This window comes from Canis lupus, chromosome 17, assembly GCF_048164855.1.
Source record: "Canis lupus baileyi chromosome 17, mCanLup2.hap1, whole genome shotgun sequence".
In the NCBI taxonomy this organism is placed as follows: Eukaryota; Metazoa; Chordata; class Mammalia; order Carnivora; family Canidae; genus Canis; species Canis lupus.
In genome coordinates, this window is record NC_132854.1 from 45,357,343 (window position 1) to 45,379,811 (window position 22,469).

A 22,469-nucleotide genomic window follows, 5' to 3' on the forward strand; every position below is an offset into this window, starting at 1 on the left:
CTCAGCTACTCCCCAATAAATAGTCCAATTAAAAAATGGCAGAAGGGCAGCCAGGGTGGCTCAGTGGTTTAGCGCCGCCTTCAGCCCAGGGCATGATCCTGGATACCCAGGATCGAGTCCCACGTCAGGCTCCCGGCATGGAGCCTGCTTCTCTCTCTGCCTGTGTCTCTGCCTCTCTCTCTCCTCTCTGTGTTTCTCATGAATAAATACATAAAATATTTAAAAAATTTAAAAAATGGGCAGAAGACATTTCTCCAAAGAAGATGTGCAGATAGCCAATAGACACATGAAAAGATGCTCAACATCACCCATCATCAGGGAAATGCAAATCAAAACTACAATGAGACATCACTTCACACCTGTCAGAATGGCTAAAATAAAAAACACAAGAAACACTAGTGTTGGCAAGGATGTGGAGAAAAAGGAACACTTGGCACTGTTGGTGGGATCGCAAACTGGTGCAGCCACTCTGGAAAATAGTATGGAGGTTCCTCGGAAAGTTAAAAAATAAAACTATCCTATGATCTATTAATTGTAATACTGGGTATTTATCTAAAAAAATACACAAACACTAATTCAAAGACATACATGCACCCCTATGTTTATAGCAGAATTATTTATTTATAACAGCCAAACTATGGAAGCAGCCCACATGTCCATCAATAGATGAATAAAGAAGAGGTGATATATATATGAATATTACTCAGCCATAAAAGAGTGAAATTTTGCCATTTGCAACAACATGGATAGAGCTAGAGACTATTATGCTAAGCCAAATAAGTCAGAGAAAGACAAATGCCATATGTGATTTCACTCATATGTAGAATTTAAGAAACAAAACTAAGGGGCAAAGGAAAAAGAAAAGAAAGAGAAATCAAGAAACCGTCTCTTAACCTCAGAGAACAAACTGATGGTTACCAGAGGGGAGGTGGTGGGAGATGGAAGAAATAGGTAATGAGTATTAAAGAGTACACTTATTATAATGGGGAAAAAAAAGAATAATTGTAAAAATGCTGTCTTCTTTTCACTGGATAACTTACAAAACAGTGCAGGATCTCTTCCATGCTTTGGGGAGTTGTCATACTTCTTTATGAGTTTGTTTCAGTTTCTGACACTTTGCCCTTTGCAATTTTTAAAAAAAAGATTTTATTTATTCATGAGAGACCACACAGAGAGAGACGAGACATAGGCAGAGGGAGAAGTAGGCTCCCTGTGGGGAGTGCAATGTGGGACTCGATCCCCGAACCCCGGATAACGCCCTGAGCTGAAGGCAGGTGTTCAACTATTGAGCCACCCAGGTACCCCTATCCTTTGCACTTTCAATGTTGTGAAATATCTTCAGAGATTCCTTTAATGTGAATTTTTCGATGGTGTCACTCCCTCTGGGACATGATTCTTTTATTTTTTTTATTTTTATTTTTATTTTTTTAATTTTTTATTTATTTATGATAGTCACACAGAGAGAGAGAGAGAGAGAGAAAGGCAGAGACACAGGCAGAGGGAGAAGCAGGCTCCATGCACCGGGAGCCCGACGTGGGATTTGATCCCGGGTCTCCAGGATCGCGCCCTGGGCCAAAGGCAGGCGCTAAACCGCTGCGCCACCCAGGGATCCCGACATGATTCTTTTAACCACACACTTTGCTCATTTCTGTTAAATCCACCTGCCTAAGTTCCTCTGGGTGCATAACTAGAGTCTCCTGAATGGCTGCAGTGTCAATATTTCCATACTCAGTTATTTCTCTTAAGCTCCATTTATATTTGATTTGAATTTCACTTCCAGCATTATTACTTTTTCTATCTTTGCTGCTATTTCATCTTTGCAGCCCATTTCTCTCTTTTGATTATTTAAATTTTGTGAAATATCATGTGGTTTTATCACTGGCAGAGAAAGAGGCAACCCAACTATACAGTTTTCCATCTGTGGGTGACCTGAATTAAAAATGTGCAGTGAGGGGATCCCTGGGTGGCTCAGCAGTTTAGCTCCTGCCTTCGGGCCCAGGGCATGATCCTGGAGTCCCCAGATAGAGTCCCATGTTGGGCTCCCTCCCTGCAGGGAGCCTGCTTCTCTCTCTGCCTGTGTCTTTGCCTCTCTCTCTCTCTCTGTGTCTCTCATGAATAAATAAAATCTTTTTTAAAAAATGTGCAGTGACCAATCATCAACAGATTTTGAAAGAAGGGACGTGATTGGTTAGTGATCACATTTGTTACTTACATGTTGCTGTGGGCTAACAAGCTAGGCCCCAAGTTTGTACTTTATGCAATTATTCACAGCTAATACATCATGGCAACTGAAATTTGAACCATACTCTTGGGGCACTGGTATTATTTCACTGAATGCTGTGGTAAGTGAAATTGCTTTGGGTAGCACCTATGCAAAGTGAAGACTTCCTATACACCAACATACACATGTGATTATATAATCATTTATTTTAAGAAAAAGTTTAATTGTGGTAAAAACCCATAACATAAAATTTACCCATTTTAATCCTTTTTAAATGCACAGTTCATTAGTGTTAGGTATATTCACATTGTTGTGTAACAGATCTTCAGAACTTTTTCATCTTGCCAAGCTACAACTCTATACCCATTAAGCAAGATGAAAGTTTTATATGTTTACATAATCATGAAGAAATATCAAAGGATTCCTAATAGATTGTAAACATGTGCTAATGGGGAAAGACTGTGTTTCTGAATTAAGGGGGGGAGAATTAAGCAAAACATAAAAACAAAACGCAGGAAAAATTGTATTAAGACAAAACATATACCATATTAGCACATTTATGTGCTTATAAATGCAAAAATATTTGTGTGAATATATATACATAAAAATAAAGGTAACTAATCAACAGAAATAAAAATTAGATTAGCAAAAATTGAGAGTAGGAGATAGCAGAGGGAGTAGAAGGGAGCTAATTTTCTTTCCTAATAAAGTCAGTTGATACTGTTGAGTGCTGATAAATTTAGAAAACAAGGCCTAAGTATAATATTCAGTAATATAGAGGTAATGACCAGAAGAACTTGAAATTAAAATGGCTAAATATGTTTATCTCTGCTAAATAGAACTAGGAGTAAAGAATGGGAGATTTTTGCTTAGTGTCTTAATCTTCTGTAATGTTGGATTTTTTATTACCATATTTATTTTGTTTTTATAATTAAAAAAATGGTAAACTTAGTACATATTCTCTGGTGCTTACAATCAAGTTACACACCACACGAGAATTAAAGTACCATGTAAGGCAGTATCATTCAATGATATAATTATCTTTTTCTAAATATGTATATAATATGATCATTTCTTGTGAAGAAGTGAAGTTTTGTAGCAGCATTAATAAGGAAAAATGAGACGCTACATTTAAAGCTTCTATGATCATTATGCAGACAGTAATGTCTAACACCATAAAATACTAAGATGAATTAAGGTAACAGGACAGCAGTAAGAACATTAACGTAAAATTTGAAACCAATTTAAATATCCTATGGTCAGCTATACTATATAATGGAAAACCAAGTCGGTATCCTCCTTAAGTGGATCAAGACACTTTAGTATTACTAGTATTAGTTAGACATAATAGAAAAATGGATGCTGATCTAAAAGATTTTCTAGAACATGCTTGATGTTGAGTAATTTTAGTATAAGTCATTCATTTCTTTCAAAACTAATCACATTTAAATTATGGCTTTAAATATAATTGTGGGCAAATTTCCAGACTTCCAGGGAAGACGTGAATGTATACGAATAGGAGGGGGGGTAGTGATCAAATTTTGCCAGGATTTGTGAGTAAAAGTCAAATCACCTTTTATAGATGTTAAATATAGCATGATAGTGTGGTAGCAGCTGTGTTTGTCTGCTTTCCCCTGCTGTTCTTAAAAGAATGCACCTTGGCACATTTGTATGGAGCTAAAAAATGGTGTGGGTTTTTAATTTGCGCATGGTGTAGGGTGGTAGTTGTAATACAAATTTTCTCTAAGTTTTGGTATTGAAAGATGACATATTAATGTGAGAAATTAGATTTTGTTTACCAAGAGGAGCAGAAGATTCGATTACACTTTCTCAATACTAATTTTCAGAATGAATCATGTAAATGGACAGAAAGAATGAAATAAATTAGCAAACCACATGTAGGAGAACATCTGTTGTCCAATCTTATACATGGTAATTAAGGCAGATAGACTATTTGTTTGGTCCCAGCTTTCTCTGAATGCATGTGAAAATCCATCTTGCGGCTCTTGCTTTTCTAGGACCATTACAAAGGCTTTGACTCCTCCTAGTTGAGAGTGAGAGAGAGAGAAACATGGGTTGTATATTAAACACTTAGTATGCTTTCTCCATGAGAAAATAAGGATTAAATATATTACAGAGAAGGTTCCATGAATCAGTACACATAAAACAGTTTATAGTATATTTTCAGTTATATTTTATGTTTTGCAAATATGCACATACAAAAACCTACTAGTCATCTACCATGTTAAAATGTTTTTTACTCCTCAATTTAGTTCTGAAGGTATAATCCATATTAACAATAGTAAAACAGAGTTGAGGATTAAGATAGTTAAATCGTTTTCAGAATGTTTAAGGTTTTTAGAAATCTGACTGTTTATACTGGTGATTGGGTAATTCTCCATGTTACTCTGTGTGGTGAAAGCAAAACATTGCTTCTACCTTTTATGTTTTTCTTTTACCAATTCTCTTGTCTGTAATTCCCTGTTTAGCTTTTCCTAGAAATTAAACTTAATTCCTTTCTCTCTGAAGGTGCAGAGAGCTCTTTCTAATCTTCAATAAATTTTCAATAATACATGGGTTAAGGTATACTCATGTGTAAAAGAAAGGAAACTCTGGAATATAGCTCAAAAGTTGAATGAGAAAGACCCAGAAATAAAATAATCTGGATATCATAATAGGTAATGGCAGCTGGGGAGTGTTCATAAAAGGGCTTCTTAGGATTCTTAGGAAAGTTGTATTTGGTAAATTTTAAAAATTTCCTCTTGTTATCTCCAAATCTTCAGAAGAGTTTTATTTTTTATTATGGACTGTTCGTCTTTACTTAGGGGAACTAAAGGACACATCAAATCCTTAAAAATAATGGACATTGGCTGTACTTATGAAAACCTGCTCTGGAAAAAAATCATAGTCTTCATACTATCACACAGGTTTCTTGTCATCTACCCTACCTTGTCCTCTGGCTTTCTCTCAACCATTCTATATGTCAATTTTGCAGAAAGGTTTAGAACCAGTCAATCGCTGTGCAGTTTTTCTTTATATATATATAACTTGAAAGCTGTACTACTATCCCAAGTTAATGATAAAATTTTTTATACCCAAGGTCCACACTAACATTAGGACATGTAGAAGAGACTAATAATTATTGAATGTTCATAGTGTAATATTAATCATCTCATTTCATCTTCATAACCATGGGCCAGAAAGATTAAAAAACTATAACCAGTTAGGGTAACAAGTCAATCCCAATGGTTATTACTATTTTATTTTATTTATTTTTTTTTTTTTTAGAGACAGTGGGGAAGTAGTAGAGGGAGAAGGGGAGAGAGAATCTTAAGCAGGCTCCATGCCCACTGTGGAGTCCAATGTGGGGCTCAATCCCATGACCCTGAGATCATGACCTGAACTGAAATCAAGGGCTGGTCGCTTAACCAACTGAACCACCTAAGTGTCCAAACCCAGTGGGTTTTATGTGGTAATTTCAGTTATCTGAAATTGCCTGTTCAAGATACTGTTCTATCTCGTTTTTATTGGCTCTTATAAGGAATTCCACAATTCCATGTGGCTGTATCTGTGCATCCCAGGATCCCGCTTGTAGATCTCTGCTGCCCCTGCTGGGTCCCCTCAACAAAGTAAGACATTTCACTCCAGTGTGATCAATCAAAGCTCTTTCTCAACTTAATTTGCTTGAATTAGCAAAGAAGATTGCTTGGCCATGCCACTGTAAGTAGGGTCTCAGAATGAAGAAATCATTTAAAAAGAAGGGGAGAAAAGTAGATGTGAGAGATATTAGGGAGGAAGAGAGAAAGGAGGTCCCGGTTGACTTGAATCTCTAGCAGAACGAGCTTTCTGGGCATGCAACCTGTACAGTTATACAGGATTCTGAATTTGGAAGGGCTAGCACAGAAGGTTTAATGCTTCGCTATAGCCATGGTGAAATTTTTAATGACTTTTAAACAAAGGCATCATGGTTTTGTGTTTTTTTTCTTTTTTTTCATTTTGTAAATTATGTAGCCAGTTCTGGTCTCTGGTCTAGTTTCTGAAATCTAGTTCCTCCTAGAATGTGAACTTCCTTAGTATTTTTCTCTGCTTTGTAGGAAAATAAAGTCCTTCTGTGCTTAAGCTAGTTTGGGTTGAGAATTTGTAACTTTCAATGGAAACACTTGTGACAAACATGTCTTCAAATCTCTACTTTCTATCAGTCCTCAGGTTGTGATACCAACAAACCCTGATTATCTCTGAAGAATAAATTATTCACTTATGAATGATTTATGACACAGTTTTAACACTAAATCTTGTTTTCCTGCCATCTGCCATGCCTTTAGCTGACTTCACAGCATCAATTAGATCGTCCATGGAATGAAAACTAATGTTAGCTACTCTTAAAAAAAAAAAAATATATATATATCATTTATATGTAATATTTTAATATATAAATACTTAAAATACATTTTTTTTGAAAGTAGAACTATATGATACCTATGTAGCATGTAGCAAATGCACACCAGGGAAAATTATAACATGTGTAGAGTAGTTTCCAGTTTATAAAATGCTTTTACACACAATATATTACTATATGAAGTTCTCTCTTTTGACTAGAACCACTGGGCGATTGGTGGGTAAACCATCTCCCTGATAATGGGTACATTTTCACATTTCATTATGTTGGAAACAAATGAAAATGGTATCTTACTTCCATATAAAAGCAGGGCTTATCTACATCTGAAATTCAGTTTGTGATACTGGTCATTCTAAGTTTGTACAGATATAGAGAGGCAGAGAAAACTCCATCTATGGTCAACTGAAACGACAGCAGAGGTCAGCTGCTGTTTTATTGAGACAGAACTCAAAGACAGGGATGCTTTTACCGGAGGAGTAAAGCCAGGTAGGACGAGGACAAGATGCAAGCAATCATGTGTACTCATTAGATGGAAAAGCCCATGTGCTTCACATTATGAAATATTAGGATGAGGTCCTGTCCTCTGCAACCTCACTGTAGTAAGTTTGCTGGAACTGGACTAATTTCAAAAAAAGGCATGTGGGCAAATTTATTAAGGACAGAAATACTTGGTTTTAAAAGTAAATAGATCAGGCCTGCACGTGAAGGTTCAGCAGTGATTTGATGGAGGGCTCACACCGGTTTGCACGGTTTTGTGGGTACCTGAACTGTCTTCCCAGCATCCTCCATAATGCTCATCATTTCTTCCTTTTCCAGAGCAGTCTGTCTTCGCTCAAGACCACTGTTTGGGAAGTGAGTGAGGTGCCTCTCTTCCTTGTCACAGTGTAAATGAAGAGAGGATGTTTTATTTTGTTTACAACAATTCACTCCCTCCTGTTAGTAAGAAGTGGAAATCAGGTCTCAGGACTCATATAACCGAGAGAGGTGAAGAATGGAGTTATAGAAATGGCAAGACCTTAAAATGAATTCAGGATTTAGTAACCAGCTGAAGGACAACGGCAGATGGTAAGTTTAGAGGTGTACAAATATAATGGGAGGAGGTCAGATGAATTTCGATAGCAATTGCAGGAGAACTGCGTGATAGTTTTGAGGAATAAAGAAGAGAAGACAAACCATATGGTGAGATGGTAATTAGGCTCCAGTGTTTTGCCTTTAAGAAAAGGAAAACCTTGGAAACTTACTTATAAAGACACAACCTAAGGTAAGGGAAAAGATTTATTGGAAAAGGAAAGAAAGAGAGATGGCAATCTAGGTCTAAGTTGTAGAGTTAGGGGGGGATTTTACGGTAAAATTGAAACTAGGGACAGGAAGACAGGTAATATATAGTAATTTAAACAATACAAAACTATGAATCAGGCTTCCTTATTATAGGAATAGTCGAAGAGTACTGAGAAATGGAACAGAGTTTGCAGAGAAATGATTTGTAAAAAGTAAACAGGAACATTTTGACACTGACAATAAATGAGTGAATTCTCTGCTTATTACAATGCAAATCTGTTCTTCGTGTCCAGGAAGAAAAGTCAACGTCTTCTTAGAGTGTGGAGAAAAATCTCTGCTGAGTACAGATGACTAGCTAAGTCTATAAACTCAGAGGTTATTCCATTAGGTGATCCAGGCTTGGGTCTGAGTTTGTTTCTTTAAAGACAATTGAAGTTTCACGCTATCAAGCAACTAGTGAAAATGTTTTTCTGCTGCTCATTCTCTAGTCAAGGCAGGATTGCCATGCTGATTTGTGGTAGCTTCTGCTTGAAAGGTTTTCCCTCCTATTCTTTTGAGGTCTTGGAGGGGTGTGGAGGCAAAATAGCTGGATTTTACTTTATTTATTTAAAGATTTTATTATTTATTTGAGAGAGAGTGAGAATGAGTGAGAATGAGAGATTGTGAATAGGAGGAGAGCAGGGAGAGAAGCAGACTCCTCACTGAGCAGGGAGCCCAACTCAGGGCTCAATCCCAAGACCCTGGGATCATAACCTGAGACAAAGGTAGACCCTTAACTGACTGAACCACCCAGGTACCCAGAGTAGCTGGATTTTATTTATTTTAAAGATTTTATTTATTTATTAATGAGAAACCCAAAGAGAGAGGCAGAGACACAGGCAGGGGGAGCAGCAGGCTCCATGCAGGGAGCCCCATGTGGGACTCGATCCTGGGACCCCAGGACCACGACCTGAGCCAAATGCAGACACTCAAAGCCACCCAGGTGCCCCAAATAGCTGGATTTTAAACTGAAGGAGTAAGGAGCAGATTGGATAACCTTTGCAGGGTGCTGTGGCCCTGGGCTGCAGAGTGCACAGAGGGATTAGAGGGGTATCAGGGAAAGTAGACTGAGGCTGGCTCAGTCTGGAGGAGCAGACTGATCAGCAGAGCCTGATCTGAGACAAAGGCAATAGTGTGGAGAGAATGGATTTGAGGGGGATTAAGGAGGAGGAATGGACAGGATTTAGAGGCTGAATGTGAAATGGAGCAGGCCTCTGCCTGGATAACTGGGTAGGCTGTGTGGCTATTCACTGAGGCGAGCTCAAGGGGTAAAAGGCAGGTAGAGAGAGAGCTGCTGAGTTCACTTTTGTTTGTGGTGCACTTTAGGTGTCTGTGGGATAGTATCATTTTTTTCCCTTCCTAATTCTGACCACCAAACTCTTGATGAATATTTTTCTTTACATTGATTAATTAATATACTCTTGAAGTCGGAGTTATCGGTCTTCTAACCCAGAAACAACAATAGCTTCCCATTATCTGCTAATTTAACTAGTTCAGTTCTTAGAGAGGCAACCTTATTTCATTTCTCCTTCCTAGATTTCAAGGTGTCGTTCACTGTTGACCCTATAATCCCTTGACTTGAGTGTAATTTATCAAAGAGAAGGAAAAGTCAAAGAGAGCTTTCAGGATTTCTGTCTGGAATCCTGAAGAACTGTGGTGGTATTGGTAAACATTGGCAGTTGGTAATGGAATTGTGAGAGGCTCAGTTTTGTTAGGTATTTAAAAGGAATATCCAAGTAGAATTGCCATTTCATAGAATGTCGGACTAGAGGGGACTTCTTTTTTTTTTTTTTTTAAAGATTTTATTTATTTATTCATGAGAAACACAGAGCAAAAGGCACAGATACAGGCAGAAGGAGAAGCAGGCTCCATGCAGGGAGCCTGATGTGGGACTCAATCCCAGGACTCCAGAATCACGCCCTGGGCTGAAGGCAGATGCTAAAATGCTGAGCCACCCAGGGATCCCCGAGAGGGGACTTTTAAAGTGAAGGAATATTAACACTATTGATCATATACTATATGCCAGGCACTTTGCCAGAACTCCTTCATATATGTCACCTCAATTAATCTTGATGACACACTTATAGATTATTTTTCCGGTTTTATGAATGGACATAAAGATTCTCAGATATATATATATATAATATATTTTATCTATTTCTCTATATATTTACATGTATTATATATAACATAAATATATAGTATATCTAAGGTATTAACATTTCATGGGGTGATTAAGGAAAAATGTCTGCAATGACTCGTTAAGGGGGTGATAATAAATAAAAGGTTGACAAACACTGATGTAGACCCATTTCATTTATAAAGTTTTTCCTTTTTTGCAGAATTCTTTTTTGTTTCATATGAAATCACATGCTAAACACTAATACATACAACAGGTAAAAACAGCGTTGGTTTAAATGCCAGTGGGGAGATGGGCCAGAAACATGCCATTTCTGATGCCTTTCCCTCACCTTCTGTGGCAGCCGTTGAGGTACTGATATGAAGCTTAGAGCTCTGAGCATCTTAGTTGGAATAGCTGAGAAACACAATTTAACCTCTTCATTATACAGATGAGTAAACTGAGGCGAGCTTGTAATGTGTAAGCATGAACTCTTACGGTGATTTTATTATTCACACAAAGTGGAACTGAATCAGGCTTTCTATCTAGGGGCAGACTCTGGAGGAGAGACACACAGAAGATGAGAAAAGAGAGAGAAAAGCCAGAGCAGAGGGCAGGTAAAGAATGTTTAAAGAGATGATGAGAAAAATAAGTGAGATGTTAAAGAAAGATACTCATCACAAGAAAAAAAAAATGGGGGGGGGGGACTGTGCATAGTGACTAAATGTGGTGAACATTTCACAATATCTACAAATATCTAATCACTATGTTGTATACCTGAAACTATACAATGTGATAGGTCCGTGAGATCTCAAAAGATAAATTAATTTGAAAATGGATACTGTCCTCAGCAGCTGCAAATGGAGAGGCCATGGTTTCAGGACAGTGTATGGGTAGAGCTTGGTTGCACAGGAAACTGGATATTTCAGACACCATCAGCAAATAGGTAAGGATGTTAACTTTGCTAATTATTGCAACTAATTACCTTTCCATGATCAAATAGAAACATCAATACATTAATCACCGCAAATTGAGAAAACAATTTTTAGTCTACTATATTAAGATGGGTTCAGCTTACAGAATTAGAACACAAAACAATGTGCAAAATGGATGCCTTGAGGACAGACCTCAAGCAAAGGCAGGTCACATGTACCTTTGATTTTATATAATGTCGGAAACACATCATTTCACCTGAGGCCAAAAAAGGAAAAACATATATGATGATGAGATAGAGACATAGATGAAAGAAAAAGAAAATTTGAAAACCTCTATTGAGCACCATGGAATTCTTCCAACAGATTTTACATGCATTTTTACCTTTGAGTGACATCATTGTTCTTTGCTATTGTCAGACAAATCGTTATCCAGGTGACTCAACAAATTATATTTGGGCTTTAGTAATTGTGCTTAGTGTGAGGGAATTAAATTGTAATCTTACAAGAGTCTTAATAATTCCTTAATTCTTTTTTGCTATTTATTTCAAATATTGGGAGTGCAATCTGGTAGTGACATCTAACACTTTCAATTGAACCTTAGTTAAGTGTCTCACACTAACAGGAATATTCCTGTTATCTTTTACACAGCTCTATCATCCACAAACATGGGCAGATTAATTTTCTAATCAAAACATTCTGGGAAACTATTAAGCATGACATTAAACTGTGTAATACTAATTATATTCCCTATGAAGAATTTCTATCTGAACTTACAGCAAAAGACCCTGGAGAAAACTTATCAGAGAACAAATTGTTTAAACGTGTTTTAAGAAGAATCACATATTCCTATAATAATTTTGCTTTTCATACCTACCTTAAATCAACTCTGTTCACAGTGATTCACTATGGTGGCAAGATCTTGTTGACCTTGCTAAACAGATTTTTTTTTAAAGTGTTAAATCCTGCATAAGTGTGTAACATGGCAAACAAGTATTTAGCTCTATTGTGAACATTTGTCCAAAATTAATATTTGCTTCTTACTAGAATACTACTCTCATCAAGAAAAAAGAAATAACAGAATTAATTGTGATATACCAAGGGGTGGGTGGGGGTATGGAAATCATTTTAGCAGGGGTCAGAAATAAAATTTCTATAAAGGACCAGATAGTAAACAGCTTAAGTTTTGCAGGCCAGATGGTCTCTGTTGCAACTACTCTGGTCTACAGTTGTACAGAAAAAGGAGTTCTGGACAATATGTAAAAGAATAGGCATAGCTGTATTCCAATACCATTTTATTTATGAAAAGCAGATGGATGATCAAAACCATAATGAGATAACACTTCACACCCACTAGCATGGCTAGATTCAAAAAGTCAGGTAAAAAAAAAATGTTAGTAAAGCTAGGGCAAAATTGGAAACCTCATGCTCTACTGGTGGGAATGTAAAATGGTGCAGCCACTTTGGTATAGTTTGGTAGTTCTTTAGACATAGAGTAACCATATGACCCTGCATTTCCTCTCCTTTGCATATATCCAAGAGAAATAAATACTTGTGCCCCTGTGACACCATGTCCATGAATATTTATAGTGGCATTATTTGTAACAGTCAAAAGAAACAACCCAAATGTCCATCAACTGATGAATGGCTAAACAAAAGGTGGTATATCCATACAATGGACTATTACTCAGCCCTTCAGGGATATTTGGCAGTCTTGCGAGATTTTTGGTGACATCTAGTGGCTGAGGTCAGAAATGCTGCTAAACATCCTACAAGGCACAGGACAGCCTCTTCTACCCCCATCATAAGAATTATCAAATGTCAATAGGGCTGAGATTTACATACGTACATTATATGATTATATCAGTGAGCATTCTGTGTGTATGATTTGCTTTCTCCCCATCTTACATTATGTTGTAAAACAGCAGCAATTTAAACCAACACAGACAAGCAGGTGGAAAATGTGGAAGGACCCAGGCCGCAAAGCCAGCAGGGTAAGCAACACTAGTATATTTTGCTACTGAAGGTTTGAAATGAAGGTGCCAAGTCAGTGCTAATGGCCAGGTAATTATTCTGAAACCCTGTGATTAAGTACGAAGTGCTATAGAACTTTTGTAAAATGAGGTACGCCTCCACTGCAGTAAGGTGGTAAAGCAATGGAGAAAGTGGTCAAGCCACATAAATTAGGCCTTGAATTAGGCTTGCAATTATGTTTCTTTTCCTAATCCACTGACTCCTTGGAAAGCATGCACAGCAAAGCACTGAATTTGTAATCTTTTTGGTAGTGTTTCTGTAGAACTACAAAACTTCTTTTGTAGAACTCGGATTTGTTGAGAAATTTGTAGAAAGAGGGAAATGCAGTGTTTTTTGTTGTTTGTTCCTGGTTCTCTGCCTCTGTATTAATTTGAGGGAGAGAAGGAAAATGCATGTGATAGGAGAGAATAAAAAAAGTGGAAGACATGTAGTGGGAAGGGAATATTTTATTACTTAAAGTAAAAAAAATTAAAATCATCCTAAAAGAATATTAATTATTTCATTTTTCCCTACCAGCATTTAATAGCTCATTGTGGTCTCAATGCCACTAAATTAAGATTTTTGAGGAATGGAAAGAGTTAAGGGAGAGATCTCCAAAGTTCCTATATTTCTATTAATTTGTATATTTTGTTAAAAACTGAATATAAAACATATCTGACAAACAGAAAATTATAGAAAATAGTAAAATAGACACAAATATACCCACCACTGAGATGAAATACTTGTTGATATTTTCCTAGATTGACTTAAGATCTTTCCCTTTTATTTTTTATTTTTTTAAAGATCTTATTTATTTATTTATTCATGACAGAGAGAGAGAGAGAGGCAGAAACACAGGCAGAGGGAGAAGCAGGCTCCATGCGGGAGCCCGACGTGGGACTCGATCCCGGGTCTCTAGGATCACGCCCTGGGCTGAAGGCAGCACTAAACCGCTGGGCCACCTTGGGCTGCCCAGATCTTTCCCTTTTAATAAATAAAACATTACAGATACCTTAGCTACAAAGTCGCAGCTTCAATTACTTACCTCTTCTTCCTTTACTCTCTGGGAGTAGGTGAAGTTTGGGGGTATATTTCCTTCGTGTTTTTACACACACACACACACACACTAAGTGTACTTGCCACTTGATTTTCCCTTTTATTCTTGAGATAGATCTACATGTAGACCCATTATTTATTTTTATTTTTAAAATATTTTATTTATTTATTCATTAGAGACCCAGAGAGAGAGGCAGAGATGCAGGCAGAGGGAGAAGCAGGCTCCCCATGGGGAACCTGATGTGGGACTCGATCCCAGGACCCTGGGATCACGACCTGAGCCAAAGGCAGCTGCACAACCACTGAACCACCCAAGCACCACAGACCCAGTTATTTATTTTCAATACAATATAGGATTCTATCCTATAATAAACCTCTGTGGGTTTTTATTCTTTCTGTGACTGCAGGATGGTGAAACAGTTTGCTCTGTTTTGCTATTATGAAGTGTTCAAGAAGTATCTTTGTATGGGTACCTTTGGGCTTCTCCAAGGAGACCTGTAGACATGGAAGTGCTGGGTCACAGGTACATGTATCTTCACCTTTACTAGATCTTACCAAGTTTGCTGTCCAAAGTGGTTGTACCACTCTAGTCATCTTTGTAGGAATCCCTACATCTTGGCCAAAACTTGGTGACATGAGACTTTGTAATATTTGCCAATATGATAAGGGTAAAATGGTGCCTCATAAAATTGTCATTAAAAAAATAGATTGGGAATGATACATCCTTTCCCTCAACTTTTCACACCATTCTCTCCTGTCATTAGGAGTGAACCCTCACAAAAATTGCATTAGTCATTGTCTGGATGTTGAGACTGAACAGAAATGGTAAAGGAAAGAAAGATATTTTTGGATTCCAAGCTTCTTCAGGCCTACCTTTTGTCTCATTAAATTTTGTCCAACCCCTGGCCCATGGGGCGTGTTTCCAAAACTATTGACTCAGTGGGGTATAACATCTTCTTGCAGGGGTATCAGAATGAGAAGCAATGCATGCTATTGTAAAGTTTAAATAATAAGCAAATTAAAAATGTACTTTTAAAAATGTAAAGCTTAGACAAAATTATTATTTTTCACAGATGCATTGCAGTTGCAAAGAATTTTTTTTAAAGATTTTATCTATTTGAGAGAGAGCATGAGCAGGGGGAGAAGCAGAGGGAGAGGGACACACAGGGCCCCACACAGGCTCGGATCCCAGGACCCTGAGATCATGATCTGAGTTGAAGTTAGATGCTTAACTGGCTGAGCCACCCAGGTGCCCCAAGAGTTTCTATAAGAAAAATTTCAGAGTAATCTATGTGAAGCTTGAAAATTAATTATAATAAATTGTTAATAACTTCTGTTAATTTATACTTAGTACCTTCTATATGCCAAGGACGGGAGAAAGAAAAGAACAGCCCCCTTCACATCAGGTAGCTGGTTTGACACTTACATAAAGGCTCAAGGTTTTTAAAAGCTAGCCTGACAATCACAGCTAAGCCACATTGTTCTCCTCATGGTCATAATCTCTCAGAGCACCAATATCGGATAAGGTCACTCTGTGTTGAAGTGAGGCAGAACAAGACCACTTCTAAGTTTATGAACAAACAACAGCAAGGTCAAGTGCAAATCACAAAAGACCTCCCCCGCCCCCATATTATGAATGACTGTGGCTTTATTGTCAGTTCCAACTCTAGCCTCATCCTTTTTTTTTTTTTTTAATTTTTTAAAAGATTTTATTTATTTATTCATGAGAGACACAAAGACAAAGGCAGAGGGAGAAGCTGGCTCCCTGTGGGGAGCCTGATGCAGGACTCAATTCCAGGACCCGGAGATAACACCCTGAGCCAAAGGCTGAGCCACCACTGAGCCACCCAGTTGTGGCTCAACTGAGCCACCCAGTTGTTCCTCTGGCCTCATTCTTTACCTGCCATTCTCCTAGATAAAACTTATTAGGATACCCAATCATTTACTGTCCCCAATTCCTGACAGCACTGAAATCCAGAGTAACCCTCCTCACTTGGTTTCAGAGGAACCTTCCACTATCACCTAACCAAAGTCCAAATCCTTTGAGTCCTTTCTGATACTTCCCTACTGGGAAGCCCCACAGTTCTCTATAGTGCATGATCTCATTCCCAGAGAGTAATGAACTCCACTTGTTCAACTACAAGTGGTCCTCGTGGGAAGCCCTTCCTCCTGGTGGTCTCTGGTGGGAAGGGCTTTCACAGACATTTCTGAGAACTTTACATATGCTATCTCGTGTAAGCCTGGCAACACCCCTGTTTGTTAGGTATTATTATTATTATTATTATCCCCTTTTGCAGGTGGAAAGGCAAAGAAAGAAAGTGTAAAACAAAGAAGAAAGAAAGAAAGAAGTTGTCATCTTCAACATCCCATAGCTAGTAAATGACAGGAAAAAAATTTATACCTGGGCCTCATGGTCATTAAGACCTAAGGAACTACTTCAGTTCTCTGGACGTTGCTGTTCGCCTGGACTTTCCCCTAAATATTATGTGCTCTTTCAAGACAAAGACTGGCACAGAAAGTCTGGAACAGTATAAACAAATAAATATTAAGCAAACAAACAACCCAATGACTATAGCCTGAAGACATACTTGGAACTAAGGACCCTTTTCTGAACCTCCCCAGAGTTGCTAGAGTTGTTTCTTTCTTTCTTTTTTCTTTAAAGATTTTATTTATTTATTCATTCATGAGGGACAGAGAGAGAGAGAGACACAGAGAGGCAGAGACACAGGCAGAAGGAGAAGCAGGCTCCACACAGGGAGCCTGTTGTGGGACTTGATCCTGGGTCTCCAGGATCACGCCCTGGGTCAAAGGCAGGTGCTAAACTGCTGAGCCACCCAGGGATTCCCCCTAAAGTTGTTTCTTGTACCCAAATCAGGACTGCATGTTTACCAGAGTCTTGGCCCACACCACTTGCATGTAGTCAGAAGACGGATAACTTAAGGAAATAGTTCAAAGGAAAAACATGGCTTTAAAAGAGGGAACAAGCACACTGATGTGTGGGAAAACTGGTTTAGCCTTGAGGCCTGATCTTGGCTATACACAACAAATTCTTGCATGGTTTCAGCTCCAGGCCCTTCATTGTACATCCTCAAGTTTTTTCAGCTCTATGGTCTTGAGCGCTCTGGGCCTTGCTTCTCACCCAGAATGTCTTGTATCTGATGTCCTGCCACTCTTTCCTGCCTAGTGAAAATCCATGGACTCTTCTTTTTGGCTTTCCAGATCTGCTCCTTCAGATTGGATATCCTCCTTCTTTGTTTTCAATGAACCTTTAAAATGACTGCTATGGGGACTCAGCGGTTGAGCGTCTGCCTTTGGGCCAGGGCGTGATCCTGGAGACCGGGGATCGAGTCCCACGTCGGGCTCCCTGCATGGAGCCTGCTTCTCCCTCTGCCTGTGTCTCTCCCTCTCTTTCTTCGTGTCTCTCATGAATAAATAAATAAATCTTAAAAAAAAATAACTGCCATATATTTATATTATTTTGTTATTTGTGTAAAGGTTTGTGAACCACAGACTGTGAGCTCCTTAGGGACATGGCCAAGCCCTTTCTGATTTTTAGCGGACTCTTCTGCTGCCCCAGAGCAGGCCCTCAGCACTTAGGTACTCAGCAGGTGCTCGGTAGGTCCAGAAAGCATCCTTTGGGAGCATCCTGGTTGCTGTTGTTCTCACCTGCCTACCACCTTTTCAGGTTCCGAGATGTGGGAGAGCTAGGTTCTCGTCTCACGGAGTCCAAGAATGAATCTTGGGGAGAAAGGAGAGTAAAGCAATAGTAGTGTATTAAGCAAAGACACAGAGCAAGCTCCCAGAAGTGAGAGGGGTCCGGAAAGGGTTGCCAATGAGGGTTTTTTTTTTTTTTTTGAGTGGCCTTTTATAGAGAACCTGACTAGGGAGATTTCGGCCTTGAGGTGTCTTGTGCCATCTTGAGTGAATGGCATGGTTTTGTTGTTGTTTTGGGTCTGGGGAGTCTCTGCGATTACTCTGTAGCCATCAAAGGAAGATACTCCCTAACATTTGAGGCCCGGTGGCCGGATCTGCTTCCTTATCTCTGGTTGTGTTGCATCTCGGTGTCCTTGGGATTTATGGGAGTCTGACTCGGGGGCCTTCCCCTTATCGGTCCCGGCCCAGCCCTATCTGTCCCTTTCCTCTTCCCAGCGGCCCATCCCACCAGGGCCCTCCCGAGTGTTGAGCTTTGTCAGCGCATTGCTGCATCTTAGCCTGCCTCCCAGGAGGGCCTTACCGGGGATGCTCTTCTCCGGGGCGCGTCTGGGGAGTGCCCCTGAGTTGGGACCCCCTCTGATGGAAGTAGGACTCTTAAGGGTTGGCAGATGACTTCTCCTTCCAGTGCTTCTCAGATGGTGGAGCAGAGGGTCTCGCCCGCCCTTCCAGGTTAGCAGGAACCGGTTCCCCCAATCCCCAATTCCCGGGAGGTTCTCACGCCTTCCGGACCCGGTCCCACCCGGGCCGCGTCACAGCCCAGCTGCCAGGACCGCCAGCGGGCTTGAACGGCCGAACGGAGGGGCCGCACAGCCAATCACGCTTCGCTCTGCCCGGAAAAGGCGGGTCGTGGGCGTGGCGATATTGGCAAGGCCGCGCCTGATTGGCCGGCGCGGAGCCGTCCGCGGTGGCGGGAGTTTTTGGACGTGCTGGCAGCGGCCCGGGCAGCAGCGGTTGGGCCGTGAGTTGGGCCGGCGCGGCGGGACCGGGCGGGACCGGGCGGGCAGGTCCCCTCTGGCGGGCTCGCTGTGCCGCCGCCTTTTGTCCCCCACCCCGCCGCACCCCGGAGCTGCGGGGAAAGATGGATCGGCCCCGGCCGCGGCCGCACCACCCGAAGCCCGGCTCCGCCGCCGCGGGGGCGCCCTACCCCGCCTCCGCCTCGCTCCGCAGCTGCAGGGAAAGCAAGATGCCGCGCAGGAAGGGCCCCCAGCGCCCTCCGCCCGGCGCCGTCGAGGAGCCTGGAGAGAAACGCCCCAAGTTCGTGAGTGTCTCCCGGAGCTGTGCTGGGGCAGCTCCTGCCTTCCCCGAGGGCCGCGGCTCGGGTCCGGGATCCTAAAAGTTCATTCAACTTTGACCCACGGGGTGGACCCACGGTGCCTGGGGGATGGGGATGGGGGTGGGGATGGGGTGGGGGGATGGGGTGGGGAAATTTTGTTCTAGGTTTCCAGAGCTGCCAATCTCCTAATAGATTTACGAGGCCAGGGCCTAATTCCGTTTGGCTGTCACATGCACTGATCATTGAGTTGCCCCAAGTTCCTTTTGGCCGGCAGGAAAAGCAGGTCGAGTATGTATGTATTGACGTCACCGAGGTGAACATTGCTTTTTTTTTTTTTTTTTTTAAGACTTTATTTATTCATAGAGACAGAGAGAGAGAGAGAGAGAGAGAGGCAGAGACACAGGCAGAGGGAGAAGCAGGCTGCATGCAGGGAGCCTGATGTGGGACCCGATCCCGGGTCTCCAGGGTCACACCCTGGACTGAAGGCAGCGCTAAACAGCTGAGCCACCCGGGCTGCCCAACATTGCATTTATTTATTTTTTTTCCAACATTGCATTTTTTTTTTTTTTAAGTCGAACTTCTCCCCACCCCTCTAGCGTCTTGAGGCTACCAGACATTGCAAAGTGAACTTTTAGGTGATAGGATTTCTTTTTCGACTTAATTTTAAGGACAAGAATTTTTTATTTTTATTTTTTTAAAGGCAGATGTGATTTTCCCAAGTAGGAACAACTCGTTTTAAAAAAAAGAACTTTTTTTTTTTATTGGAGTTCAATTTGCCAACATTTAGCATAACACCCAGTGCTTGTCCAGCCAAGTGCCCCCCTCAGTGCCCATCACCCAGTCACCACCCCCGCCCACCTCCCGTTCCACTACCCCTTGTTCGTTTCCCAGTGTTAGGTGTCTCTCATAGGAACAACTCATTTTAAAACTTGGCGGGCTGTGTAGTCACTGCTAAGGAATGTTTTGCTTAGATGTGCAAAGAAGCCAAAGTATTTGAAACTCGCCATTCTGGTTGCTTCTCTTAGTCACTTTGTCTCCCGAGGCAGCTGTCATGATCAGAGAGGCTTGCAGATCTTTTTGTTGGTGTCAGCTAGTGAAAATAGGCGGCGATGATGGTTTTATATATGTGCGTGTAAGTAAATTACTGAAGGGTTGATAGCTTTGGGGTGAATCAAACAATTGAAAATTTAATATTGGACCCGTCCATTTTCCTTAGGAGTATGGAAGACTTTTTAAGTTGTAGGTAAAATTATACATGTGCCTTCTGTAAACAAGACTCATTAGGAATTTAAGTCAGGACACACACATTAAAGGAGTAGAGATTTGTGGAGGGTTGTGAGTTGCTAAGCCTAACAGTTAGTTAATAATGATGGTTGAATGAACTGGGAGCTGAGCTATAAATGTGTATCAGAATACTGAAAATGAGGGATAACATGGATTAATTTTGCTAAATTAAATATCCACATGGCCATGGGCCAGGTGAAGTTTTGCAGGAGGCTCAACTATGTTGTTACTGTTATTTTAACAGAGTTGAGGAATGAATAGGATGGAATTAAACTGGCAAATGCAGGATTCTAGCCAGTATGAGAAGAATCCTGGGGCAATGAGTTTTCTTCCTTTTAGAGGCTGCTCTCTGGGTTAATAATGTCATTCCGTTTTATTTCTCACTCCTGTGCTCCAGAATGCATGAGGTACGATTTTCTGTGACTCTTCCAGCAAGAATGTCCTGAAAACAGAACCTACACTAATATTTAGATTTAGTTTCATTGAAGGATATATCTGGCGATTTGGATTCTAGTCTGTTCATTTCTTTAAGTACGTTAAAAGGGTTGTTGTAAAGATAAAAAGACCTCTAAAAGCAATCCTTTGAGGCTTAAAAGTTAATAAACATGTCTAACACAGTGTTTGTTTTTATTTTTTAAGATTTATTTATTTATTTAAGAGAGAGAGAGAGAGAGAGAGAGAGCACGTGAGCGAGTGCGTATATAGGGGAGGGGCAGGGGAAATGGGAGAGAGAGTTCCATGGCAGACTGCGGATTGCAGTGCCTGTGGGACTCGATCTCACCACCCTGAGATCATGACCTGAGCAGAAACCAAGACTCGATCCCTTAACTGACTGTGCCACCCAGGCGCCCCCACGGTATTTGTTTTTAGATAGGAGTCTAATTTGAATCATGGCTTTATAATTAATTTAGAGGTAATTTGGACTATTCCTAATCCCCGAAACTAATTTAGATTCTTGCTTACATGGTAGTTTCTTTAGCTGTATTTTCCATTTCACTAATTCTGTTATCAGCGATATTTAATCTGCTATTTAACTTGTTTGGGATATTTAAGTTTAGCAATTACAGTTGACTCTTGAACAACATTAACTATGTTAATTAGTGTATGTTATTGGTAAGGCGTCCAGTCAACAGTAGGCTATTGATAGTAAGTTTTTGGGGAGTCAAAAGTTATACACGAATTTTCATTGCATGGGGATCGATCGGTGCCCCTAACCCCTAGGTTGTTCAAGGGTCAACTGTATTTTTTAGTTCTGTAGGTTCCATTTATTTCTTTTTCACATCTGCCTGGTCATTCCTGACAGTTCTTTGTTTCCTATTACTTTCATTTTTTAGGCATTTCCTATGTTTGAGTCCTTTTGTTCTTTATCTGATAGTTTAGGTGCGTGCAGTTTTTGGACCATGTGCATTGACTCACACTCATGGTGGCTTATTCCCTTCTGTGCTTGTTGAGCTTTGTAAGCGCATTGCTGTATCTTAACCTGTCTTCCAGGAGGCCTTACCAGGGATGCTGTTCTCCGGAGTGTTTTTCTGGGAGTGCCACTGATTTGGGACCACCTCTTATGGAAGTAGGACTCTTAAGAGAGCCCGGAGTTCCATCCTGAGCCCTTACTCTGTACCCAGCCTGCTTTCTGAGCTGCTCTTCTCAGTCGGCCTGGTTCCGCACTGCTCTCAGTCTCAGCCTCATAACTCTTGTTTTGAGGATGGACACCCATCTCTGGAGACTGTCCCTTGCTTGTCAGATCTCAGCAATGCCTCTGGTAGTGGAGAGCTAGATTCTTCTGTCACCAAGTCAAAGAATGGATTTCGTGGACAAAGAAGAGTGAGCAAAGCAATAGAAGTTTATTAAGCAGAGATACAGAGAAAGCTCTCAGAAGTGAGAGGGGTCCCGACAAGGTTGCCACTGAGGCCTTTCAGTGTCAGCCTTTTATTGAGCACCTAGCCAGGGAGCCCACGGCCTTGAGATCCTTGTTCAGTCTTGGTTTGAGCAGGGACTATTGATAACACCTTAATGACTTCTTTGTGGTCTGGTGAGTTTTTGTGGTTACTTGGTAGCCATTAAAAGAAGATACTCCCTAACATTTTGGAGCTGGGGAGCCAGGTTTATTATTTTTTTTTTCTGTTTTTGCTGCCCTATCTCTGTTT

At 40.4% G+C, this 22,469-nt stretch overlaps 1 protein-coding gene and 1 long non-coding RNA gene across 13 annotated transcripts in view; one reads left to right on the forward strand and one right to left on the reverse strand.

Annotated features, from left to right (window-relative positions):
* Nucleotides 1–635: 635 nt before the first annotated feature.
* On the reverse strand, nt 636–18,553 carry LOC140608064 (uncharacterized). The gene is made up of 3 exons (XR_012010023.1): nt 18,289–18,553; nt 16,456–16,574; nt 636–4,265 (listed from the first exon to the last, which is right to left on the reverse strand). It is a non-coding gene; the product is annotated as an uncharacterized lncRNA (long non-coding RNA).
* The window catches only part of DIAPH3 (diaphanous related formin 3), a 508,438-nt gene continuing 504,269 nt past the window's right edge, over nt 18,301–22,469 (forward strand). For 9 of the 12 annotated variants that reach the window (XR_012010015.1, XR_012010016.1, XR_012010014.1 and 6 more), the window contains exon 1: nt 18,731–19,026. Coding sequence is in view for 7 of the 12 variants with exons in the window: in XM_072782857.1 (XP_072638958.1) it covers nt 18,847–19,026 (180 nt within the window). In the remaining 5 variants the exon portion in view is untranslated. Of the gene's footprint in view, nt 18,438–18,727; nt 19,027–22,469 lie in introns of those variants that run through there. The other 3 variants (XM_072782860.1, XM_072782866.1, XR_012010017.1) reach the window with 3 other exon arrangements.